General features: G+C 42.4%; 1 protein-coding gene across 1 annotated transcript in view; it reads right to left on the bottom strand.

Moving 5' to 3' along the window:
• Nucleotides 1-12500, bottom strand: part of LOC139746637 (lachesin-like) — a 137173-nt gene that overhangs the window by 2835 nt on the left and 121838 nt on the right. The window contains exons 5-6 of the mRNA XM_071658056.1: nucleotides 8907-9043; nucleotides 1021-1201 (exon numbers count right to left, since the gene is read on the bottom strand). Of these exons, the coding sequence (XP_071514157.1) occupies nucleotides 1021-1201; nucleotides 8907-9043 (318 nt within the window). The remainder of the gene's footprint in view (nucleotides 1-1020; nucleotides 1202-8906; nucleotides 9044-12500) is intronic.

Here is a 12500-nt window from a genome sequence, read left to right as displayed (position 1 = left end):
CGTTGTTTGTATTTGGGATTGGGGCGTGTTAGATAGTTAGTTGATGAATTTTGGTTATTGTAAGATGAGAGAGAGAGAGTTTGTTTATGAAATCAATAGTTCCATGATTATGTGTCCTAAGGGTCATTATGCATACGCCTTATGGCTGAAAATGTATATACTTTTTATAATTTTGAGATCAAGAGATTAATCATTAATCAGTAAATGTATAACTTATGGATAAGTATACGTGTGGTGAAGAAAGTCACTCGAATGTATATCTATAATTGGGGTGAATGTGTATGTTCGGTTCTGTATACATCTATGTGTGAATGTATATTGTTTGCATCGATGTGTATAGCCGAGTGCATGAAAGTATTGGCTGATGTGGTGAGGGAGCTGACGACCTGGGCTCGCTCTGATGGTGGAAATGTTGGTGAGTGAGGGAGGATTGGTGACGGATGGCGGTGGGAGTTGACGATGAGAGAGAGAGAGAGAGAGAGAGAGAGAGAGAGAGAGAGAGAGAGAGAGAGAGAGAGAGAGAGAGAGAGAGAGAGAGAGAGAGAGAGAGAGAGAGAGAGAGAGAGAGAGAGAGAGAGAGAGAGAGAGAGAGAGAGAGAGAGAGAGAGAGAGAGAGTACAGCCTGGCTGGTTGGGTTTTGTTTTTTTTTTACACCCCAGACCAAACCTGGGAGTCACCGATCCCCACACACCTTATGGTAAGAATAACAATCAGGAAGTTCGCTGTCTTCACCCTCTGCTCTCCACACTGGACGGGAGCTTCACCACCCTACCTCCCTCACTTCTCTCTCACGTTGGCGTCTCTAACACTCATGGATAGATAAAGAGATTGATGGATAGATAGAAAGAGGGAGAGAATAATAGGTGAATAGAAAGACAGATAGATACAAATAGGCTTCTGTGCTTATCTTGAACCTATACACAGACAGACAGACAGACACACACATACACAGACACACACACAGACACAGAGGGACACACACTACAGCAGAAGGGGAGCTGGTTGCTCGCCTGCACCCACCTGACGCCGCCCCTGGAGGCGTCGTAGTTGAGCCTGTGGTCGTCGTGATACCAGGCCAGCTGGAGGGCCGTGGCTGTGGGCACGTCCGACACCCGACACTGGAGTTCGATCGTCGAACCCGTGCGGTAGAACTTCTCCCGGAGCACCACCCCGCGCTCGTCCAGGATCTGGATGGCTGCCTCTGGAAGGAATTGACAAGAAGGGTTGAGCTGGAAGGTTAGAGAGACGGGGAAGTGGGGGATCTGGAAGACTGAAGATATACTTACGATCTTATGTCCACTTTTGATAAGAGCGTCGATGGTTACCACTGTATGCACGGTACCTGAAGGAAGGAAGTAGTCACGCAGATGTCGTCCTTATAGATCGAGGTCGGGGGTTGAAAAAGAGGGAGGACCTGGACTGCTTGGGTAAGAATGGTGGAAAAGTGAAAATTCACATCGAGTAGGGCCAAACTACGAGAGGGGAAGCCAATACAGTAACTTAAAAAAGATGTAAATATCTGTACAAAAACGCTCTGAGGGAATTACATAGTTGAGTGGATTATGCAGATGCGGGAAAAATGATAAACAGTGAGTCCCAAAATAGCAGACAGCCATGCGCGGTATGACAGTGTCGGCAGCCGATGGCAACGGCAGCGAGCCGAGTGGCCAATGCCGCACTGCCAGGGTGCGACGAGTACACGATATACTGTGAACAAATTAGGCGTACGATCTTTGACCGCCTTGAACGCGATGGGACGACCCTTGAGCACGGCCGTACGACTCTTGGGTATGATGACCTGGATTTTTGACCATTCTCTAAGGGTCAGGCCAAAGGTCAGGCCATCATAACCATAAGTACTACGGTCGTGCTCAAGGGTCGCAGAACCGTCGTGCTCAAGGGTCGCAGAACCGTCGTGCTCAAGGGTCATACCGTCGTGCTCAAGGGTCATACCGTCGTGCTCAAGGGTCGTACCGTCGTGCTCAAGGGTCGTACCGTCGTGCTCAAGGGTCATGCCGTTGTGCTCAAGGGTCGCACCGTCGTGCTCAAGGGTCGCACCGTCGTGCTCAAGGGTCATACCGTCGTGCTCAAGGGTCATACCGTCGTGCTCAAGGCTCATACCGTCGTGCTCAAGGCTCATACCGTCGTGCTCAAGGCTCATACCGTCGTGCTTAAGGGTCGTACCGTCGTGCTTAAGGGAAGATAATTAAACCCACCTTCACCCGTCCAGCGCCACCCAGCACTGTAGAGGGCATTCCACAACTCCGGAATCACAAACACTCAAATTTCATGACACAGTAATTTGCATATCCATCATACCCCATGAATCCTTTGAACTCATAGGGTATCGAGAGGCGACTTCTATATCCTGGTGATTCCAGAGAGAGAGAGAGAGAGAGAGAGAGAGAGAGAGAGAGAGAGAGAGAGAGAGAGAGAGAGAGAGAGAGAGAGAGAGAGTGTGTGTGTGTAAAACTACATGCACAGAAGATGTGATTAGGTTCCCATTTCGTAGATGGTAACTATCGTACTATTCACGGGGCGTCGCTGGGAACGTATGTTGATCCCTGGACACGCTGAGTCAACATCTATTTCCTGCATATATACGAAGGACGTTCTCAGCGTAAGCCATCCATTCACGTCAGGTAAATAGAAAAAAAAAAGGAATGAGGGACCTCACATCTCAGACCAAGAGGGGAAACTCGCTTGTGAATATTTACGTCACCATTGCTCACTTCCTTTACTGATGTCGTTAATAACCTCAGTTGAAGGAAAATTGATAGTTTTTTTATATACTTACAATATTATTTTCAAGTTGTAACAAGGGCGTACATACATACATACATCCTTAATACATACTTAAGGCTCATATTGTCGTGCACAGGTCGCTATGAATAAGACCAGTTCAGGATGGAAACATTTGGCACAAGGAAGGAAAGAGTTTATATATATATATATATATATATATATATATATATATATATATATATATATATATATATATATATATATATATATATATATATATATATATATATATCCTTGACTTGTTAAAAAAGGACTAAAAAGATCATCTGATAGCTTCACAAGGGGATTAATCGGATTTATTTATATATGCATGTACGTATGTTTGAATGTATGTATACATCATGTATGAATATATGTATGTATTTATATACATATGTGTGTTAAGTTTGGATGCATGTATACTTTATACCTTAAAGGAATAAACACCAAATGAATCCTTAAGGTATCCCATCCCTTAAAAAAATAAGGGTATGATGGTTCTAAGGGGGAAAACTTAGGATGAAAAAGGTGTTAAACCTTTGGCCTGCGTGAAACCAAGAAGGCCAGACAGTGGTATATATATATATATAAAAAAACGTAGCAAGGGTTATAGCAAGAGGTTCTCCTGGGAGAGACAGAACCGTAATGAAATAAGTTTTGGTCTGAGCTGCGAGAGGTGGAGGGGAAAAAATATTATAGATCTCTTGCACGAGGGGAGGGGTAGGGGGGGTCTCCAGATAAATACCTGACTGGGAAAGGTTGGGGGATGGCATACGATGTGGGGAGGGAGGGAAGGAGGGAAGGAACGAGGGAGGGAAGGAAGGCATTATATCCCTGGAAAGGTCTGGTGCGTGTCCTTGAGGATATATATATATATATATATATATATATATATATATATATATATATATATATATATATATATATATATTTATATATATATATATATATATATATATATATATATATATATATATATATATATATATATATATATATATATATATATATATAAATATATATATATATATATATATATATATATATATATATATATATATATACTATTCGCCATTTCCCGCATTAGCGAGGTAGCGTTAAGAACAGAGGACTGGGCCATTTTTGGAATATTCTCACCTGACCCCCTTCTCTTTTCCTTCTTTTGGAATATTAAAAAAAAACGAGAGGGAAGGATTTCCAGCCCCCCGCTCCCTTCCCTTTTAGTCGCCTTCTACAACACGCAGGGAATACGTGAGAAGTATTCTTATATATATATATATATATATATATATATATATATATATATATATATATATATATATATATATATATATATATATATATATATATATATATATATATATATATACATACAGACACACAAACACAATCTTTTCCTCTTAACCTGACATTATATACAACACTGGGGGCAAATTCATTAATTTTTCCCCAGTATGATTATCATTAGTCTGGCTTAATAACATCCTCCTCCCCACTGGGGGAAAAAAAAGGAGAAAAATTAACAAGGGGAGGGGGGGAGGGGGGTGTGTACCCCACCCACCAGTGAAAATTACCCCACCCTGAATCTAAATTGTGGGGGTGGGGTGGTGGAGGATCATCACCTCAAACCCTAGTGTAAATCAACCCACCTTCCCCCACCTCAACCTCCCCTCCTCTCCCACCTCAAAACCTCATGGGTTGGAATTTCTTTTCCCAGGTCAACTAGCGGCGGTATGAAGATCCTCACACACTCATGGTCGTAATTCTCGTAATGGCTGGGCGTAACATGGACATTAGTGGCCTTATCTTGGCCATGACAACTTTAACCCCCGCAGCTTCATCTGTCGTTAGGGCGAGTCTGACTGCTCTACCCAGGTAGCTTGTCATCTTTACCGCATTATGGGAGGTTGTCACGGGCAATACAGTGCTATAATTTGTGATTACTATGCGCACTCACGTGCGCATATGTGTGTGTGTGTGTGTGTGTGTGTGTGTGTGTGTGTGTGTGTGTGTGTGTGTGTGTATGTGTGTATGTGCGTGTGTGTGTGTGTGTGTGTGTGTGTATGTCTGTCTGTCTGTCTGTCTGTCTCTCTCTCTCTCTCTCTCTCTCTCTCTCTCTCTCTCTCTCTCTCTCCCCCTACACACACACACGCACACACACACACACGCACACACACACACACATGTAAATATATTCATTTTAGAATATACATCTATAAAACATGCAACACGCATATATCCGCGAGTATAAACATGCATAAATGCATACTTGAGTACCGGGCTGTATTCATACATACGTATATGTATTTGCACGCTGCTGGGTATTGATCACAAGCCGGGCTATATGTGACCAGCGCACTGTCCCCCCGAAAATAACTCGGTGCCCCCTGATAAATAACTCGGTGCCCCCTGATAAAAAAAAAAATGCTGTCATGTTTAGAAAACGCTTCTGTTTGCCAGTTGATATTGGCTGATGAGTTTTATTTTGACGTTACCAAATATCGCTTATGTACGAGTACTCCTCGTATGTCCGAGTTGAGGACAGTATTCACATGCGTTCGTAACACACACAGACACACAGACACACACACACACACACACACACACACACACACACATATATATATATATATATATATATATATATATATATATATATATATATATATATATATATATATATATATATATATATATATATATATATATATATATATATTCATATCATAGTTATTCGCATATATGAATCTATACATGAGATCTACAGCCAGGAAGATAAGAGACTATTTGAATCATAGCAGAGTCTTGCACTGGTTTAGTGTATCTTATCTCATCTCAGGGAAAATAAAACTTTATTATATAGGAAGCAAGACCTAACAGCATGGGAAACAGATCCTAATTATGGGGGAAAATACATCCTAATTATATGGAAATTAGGGCATAATCGCTTGGAAAGAAGAGCTTTATCCTACCATGGTTTATTTTGCTAAGGTAGATGAAGTTCTAAAAGGGGTTAACCAGCAGATTCAAGACTTCCGGACTAGGAGGGCTTCTGAGCAGCTCGACGTTGACCTTTGGACTATGATTCACACTGAGCAGACGCTTCGACAATAATAATCCTTCGTTGTGATGCAAGACAGAACGGAGGAATGGCTTTGATCAGTGGTATGATCACTCACCCCAAATCCATTTTGCCTCTTGTTTACATCCCATATCGCTGGTACAGCTTCTCCACTCAACAACAACATACTAACATATGTGACCTAGTCTGACATATATGGCCAATATTGACCTATGTGACCCAGTCGGGCATATGTGACCAAAGCTGACTGACCTATGTGACCCAGTGTGACATATGTGACTAAAAGTGACTTGTGTGACGCAGTCTGACATATGTGGCCAATGCTAACTAATGTGACCCAGGCTGATTCACATAATCCTTGTTAGTTTTTGTTACTCATGCTAACTTATGCAGACTTATGCTGACCTGTAAGCCATGTTGACCTATGTGAAAATGTATGCTGACTTATGTGACCCATGCTCACCTCCGTGGCTCATGGTACCTACGTGACCCATGCTGACCTACGTAACCATGCTATTCTATGTGACCCATGCTGACCTGTGACCCATGCTGACCTACGTAACCATGCTATTCTATGTAACCCATGCCCACCTCTGTGACCCATGCCCACCTCTGTGACCTATGCTAACCTCTGTGACCCCATGTTAACCTCTGTGACCCGGGCTCCCCTCTGTGACCCATGGTGACCTATGTGACCCATACCCACCTCTGTGACCTATGCTAACCTCTGTGACCCCATGTTAACCTCTGTGACCCGGGCTCCCCTATGTGACCCATGGTGACCTATGTGACTCCAAGCATATCTGGTGGTGGCAGTCGCGCCCCACCCAAAGAACTGAGCTGACGACATCTGAAAAATGGATTTGAGAAACCTTGTCACCGTCCAGTCCTCTGGTCTCTGGGTTTCTAAAGACGTTCTCAAAAATTCTTCCGGTGTAACCGGAAGTCCTATTGCGAGGAGGGGGGAGGAGGAGGAGGGGATGGGGGGGGGGGTTGGGGGGAGGGTGGCAGCCGGTGGATACAGGCATAGAAAAAATAAGAGGAGAAATAGAGGGAAGACTTGTGATGGATTACGCGTCTCACAGGTCAAAAGGTGAAATTTTTACAAGTTCTATTAATCCTAAACGTCCACAGAAAATCTTTATATACCCATATATATATATATATATATATATATATATATATATATATATATATATATATATATATATATATATATATATATATATATATATATATATATATATATATATATGTGTGTGTGTGTGTGTGTGTGTGTGTGTGTGTGTGTGTGTGTGTGTGTGTGTGTGTGTGTGTGTGTTGTGTGTGTGTGTGTGTGTGTGTGTGTGTGTGTGTGTGTGTGTAACCTAGTAGTTACAGTATATAAGTCTAACTTTAGATATGAGTAACTCATTCATTTAGCCTCATATCTGTGGTATGGAAAGACCACCACCGGAGCCAGCTAGCCTCATGTGTCTGGTGAGTCTGAACCTACCTCATCACCTCATGTCTTGAAGGATTTCTCTTTTGGTGTTTCATTCACCATCCCTCATTGTTCCTGGACCGAGATGAATGGACGCCCAAGCTCGCTCCTGTCTTACCTGGGTGTATTCCCGGGGCCGGCCACGCGAATTACCATCTCCCCAGTAATTTGGGGATGAATGACTGCAATGGAGAGAGAGAGAGAGAGAGAGAGAGAGAGAGAGAGAGAGAGAGAGAGAGAGAGAGAGAGAGAGAGAGAGAGAGAGAGAGAGAGGACTGTATGGCTTGCCAAGCCTATCCAGTACCCTCTCTTCCCTCGACCAAAGTGGCCTTGATCAAGCGACGTACACAACCCTAATGATATACCTACGAAAACTCTACCAAGAATGACTGAAGAAGACACCATGTGACCACCTTATTTAGGACAGATATACAAGGACGAATGAATGAGGGCTACATCCTATTGTGGGTGTTGTTCAGATCACATATTTAAGGAGGTATGCCTTGCAAGACACCCAGAACCCAACCTGTGAAATTTTCTTAAGGCGAAAAAGTCTACGGACCCGGATTGCCGCGTTTCACTACTGAATACCAGCCTGGAAATTTAAGGTTTTATTTCTCTCTCTCTCTCTCTCTCTCTCTCTCTCTCTCTCTCTCTCTCTCTCTCTCTCTCTCTCTCTCTCTCTCTCTCTCTACATATATATATATATATATATATATATATATATATATATATATATATATATATATATATATATATATATATATATATATATATATATATATATATTAAGCAAACTTCATGATACCCTTTTTGAATTTTCATGTTCTCTCCCTGAACGTTGATGAGTTGATGAGGGAATAAATGAAATGAGTTCCATTACTCGCTTTTGTCTTATGAAACTCTTTCCCAGGAGGTTCAGGATCTACATCTCATGAGCTTCGTGGGTGCTTTGCTGTAAGAGATCCCAGGGCTAGATTTGCTCCCTGGCTGGCTGGCTGGCTGGTTGGTGTGTTCTCTCTAATTATCGCTAGAGCTGGGTTCATAAACTAGTCTCCTTCCGGCTGGTGGATTTAAGGAGATTTTTTTTTTTATAATGTTGGATGCAGGATCGTGTGGTTCTTGCGTAGGTAGATAGAGTGACAAACACATACAAATAGACGTGCAGGGGAACAAACAGAGGGCCAGATACGAATGCTCATAACATGCAGATGTATGATCCTAATGAGGGCCAGGTACTGCCCTAAAATATGCAGATGTCTGGTCCTAGTTAGGGCCAGTGTTGACCCACAACATGCAGGTGTATGGTCCTAGTGAGGGCCAGGTACTCATCCACAACATGCAGGTGTATGGTCCTGGTGAGGGACAGGTACTTACCCACAACATGCAGGTGTATGGTCCTAGTGAGGGCCAGGTTCTTACCCACAACATGCAGGTGTATGGTCCTAGTGAGGGCCAGGTACTCACCCACAACATGCAGGTGTATGGTCCTAGTGAGGGCCAGGTACTTACCCACAACATGCAGGTGTATGGTCCTAGTGAGGGCCAGGTACTCACCCACAACATGCAGGTGTATGGTCCTGGTGAGGGGTGGGTGTGTCGACACCTGGCACTGGTAGGTACCCTCGTCCCGGTGTTGCAGATACCTGATTCGAAGACGCCAGTCATGAGGGTGCGCGTAGGTCATAGAGAACCTGCCATGAGGGGTAATGAGAGGTTAATAAGCCCCTTGGGTAATGATTACCGAATTATGTGGTGTTAGCCAAGCAGGTGTGGGTTAGAGAGAGTCGTTAGTGTGGTTAGTGTGTAGTGGTGAAGTTATAGGAAACCTGGCTCATATTTCTAGCAAGTCTTGGAAAAATGTGATGAGGTTTTCTGGGGAGTCACGCGTCTCTCTCTCTCTCTCTCTCTCTCTCTCTCTCTCTCTCTCTCTCTCTCTCTCTCTCTCTCTCTCTCTCTCTTAGCTCGTGTCTTTGTAAATCTCACACACACACACACACACACACACACACACACACACACAAAGGAATATATTCCCAGGAGACAGCATGGTCTCGAGGAGAGAAGGTCATGTGTAACGAACCTCTAAGATTTCCACGAGAGAGTGAGCTCTAGTCATGACAAGGAAGGAGAAGCAGCTTGAGTGGATCTGCTGTATATGGACTGTTCAGGAAAGCAGTTGACACTGTGCAATATTGGAGGATGGTAAAGACGTTAGATCATCAGGCAGGAGTAAGAGGAAGACTACTTCATTAGAAGGGAAGCAAAAAGACAAAAATCACAGGATTCTTCTCAAAATTGACTGAGGTCACTATATAGCGTGGCGCAGACGGGCTGTGTTCTGCGACCATTACAGCACTTGATATATGTATACGACTACCCTTGAAGGATTGGGTTCCCTGCCTGAATACGTTTGCGGATGACAACAAAGCCATTAGGGAAGTCAAACATAAAAAGCTCGAAGGAACTTATAGAGGGACTTAAACCAACTCCCCAGAAGCTGGTCTGGTACATGGTTGACCGAACTTTAGCCTGAGTAAGTGGAAGGTAATGGTGACGGGACTACAGTGAAAGAAGACCTTAATAAGATAATCTACGTGGAAATTAACCTCAGGGATCTGTATGTAAGAGGGACTTTGGACATTATCCCTAATCCGTCGCTAGAGTCTCGCCTCAGGAGAACGGTAGAGGAGACCATTTGTCTACTGGCAACTATGAGAACGGCATTCCAATATATGGATAAGGAAGTTTGGTCAATGTACATAACGTTGTACAAAGAACCTATAGAGGAGATCTAGTGGAGGTCGACAAAGATGATACTTCATTTAAGAGAGTATATTTAGAGGCCAAGATCAAACACCTTAGATTTAGCCACCATGGAAGAGAGATATGTAATGGGTGACCTAATTCCAATCTTTAGGTTTTTAAGCCAATTTGATGATGTCGGATGGTGTAAGGATACAACAGCTAGAGGCCAAAGCATGAACCTAAGCCAGAAATTAATGAGGAAGGATATAAAGAAGTGTTTCAATAGCACTAGAGTAGTGGATGAATGAAAGACGGTGGGTGATGGAGCTGTGAATGCTGAGAGCATAAGAAAGTATAAGAACTTGTGTGGTACAAGAGAAACCTTAGATATAATCCCATTACACGCACACACACACACACACACACACACACACACACACACACACACACACACACACACACACACACACACACACACACACACACACAAACACACGCACACAAACATACACCGCCCTTACACAAACATACACCGCCCTTACACAAACATACACCGCCCTTACACAAACATACACCGCCCTTACACAAACATACACCGCCCTTACACAAACATACACACGAATGTAGAACTCCCTCCCAGTACAGCTCAGATGGGGTAATTATAAAGAGATAATTACCCAGGCGTGGGCTGCGACCTAGAACAATTGGGTTATCATTTCAAAAAAAGTTACTCTTCCCCTCCCACCTGCCTACCCCTTATGCCGTTCACGGCATACATAATCAAAATGACTTTGAATAACTTTGCTCTTTGGCTTCCAATCTTTTGCACATTTAGAATTAAAGAAAGATATTACTATGAGAAGAAACGAACCTCATAAGTGAGAATGAGGCAGAGTTTCCACCTGCTGTCTTTAATTACTTTAGTTACTTTCAGAGTTTTAAAAGTAATAAAAGGAATATTGGGAAAAAAAAGAGCTCTGTCCTCTGTGTTATGTAAGATGAAACCTTATATATATATATATATATATATATATATATATATATATATATATATATATATATATATATATATATATATATATATATATATATATATATATATATATATATATATATATATATATATATATATATATATATATATATATATATATATATATATATATATATATATAACTGAAGATGAAAGATACAAGGAAATGACTCTTTGTGTTCATAGTGTTAATGAAATGACCCAATGTTAACGGCTTATGGGTCAAATCCAACGTTTTCTTTATTGTCTTAAAATAAACATGATTAGAACTCATTGTTTCCGTCATTCAACATTGCCATTTTTCCCCCACAGAGTCTTTATAGCTAATAATTCAATCATTAACATTTTAATCTTCTGAGCCCTCTTTTTTCTCATATCATTAGTGTATATATATATATATATATATATATATATATATATATATATATATATATATATATATATATATATATATATATATATATATATATATATATATATAAATTTCTTATTCCGTTATATAGATGAGTAGCAAATATAATTGTTCGCGTCAGGGGTTTGTTGATGGAGTCGTTCGCCAGGGTGCGACAGTCACACTGGGCGTGTTATTATACATCGCTGGTGTGTCAGGTTGCAAACGTCCCCTGGCGCTCAACTTAGCGGAGTCGTAATGTTCTCTGTAATGGTGTGCAATATAAACACATTGTTGGTGTGTGTGTGTGTGTGTGTGTGTGAAGGTTACACAGCCGTGCCAGTTTTGTCCTGGCTGGGAGAGGGAGAGAGAGAGAGAGAGGGAGAGAACGGGGGTATAGTGGGAAAGCGGGCGAGGGAGTTTAGGATTATGACTCTCATTGCTCTCTCTCTCTCTCTCTCTCTCTCTCTCTCTCTCTCTCTCTCTCTCTCTCTCTCTCTCTACGTGGTAGGTGGCAGACAGGCGTTATCAAGTAAGCAGTGTGCCATCACACTCCCCTCCCTGACCCCAATTTCCGAAGGTTCTTCTACCTGCCTCGACCCATATAGACTGGCATCTAGTCCACATACACCTACTCACGCCTTCCCCTCCCACACACACACACAACACTGGACAAACTGTATAACTCCACACAACACTCTTCCCAATTCTAGGTTTTCCTGCAGTGGGCACGACGCGCTGGGCCTAACCCAAGCCCTCCCTAATGGCAAAATCTCGTCATGGAAATATTTCTATCTTCTCTCTCTCTCTCTCTCTCTCTCTCTCTCTCTCTCTCTCTCTCTCTCTCTCTCTCTCTCTCTCTCTCTCTCTCTCTCTCTCTCTCTCTCTCTCTCTCTCTCTCTCTCTCTCTCTCTCTCTCTCTCTCTCTCTCCCTCCAAACCCCGGAGCCTACAAGCCCCCAGCAGCCCAACTCTCACAC

The sequence above is a fragment of the Panulirus ornatus genome, chromosome 65, assembly GCF_036320965.1.
Source record: "Panulirus ornatus isolate Po-2019 chromosome 65, ASM3632096v1, whole genome shotgun sequence".
In the NCBI taxonomy this organism is placed as follows: Eukaryota; Metazoa; Arthropoda; class Malacostraca; order Decapoda; family Palinuridae; genus Panulirus; species Panulirus ornatus.
Note: the sequence above shows the minus strand (reverse complement) of the source record. Positions and strands in the feature narration are given on the sequence as shown.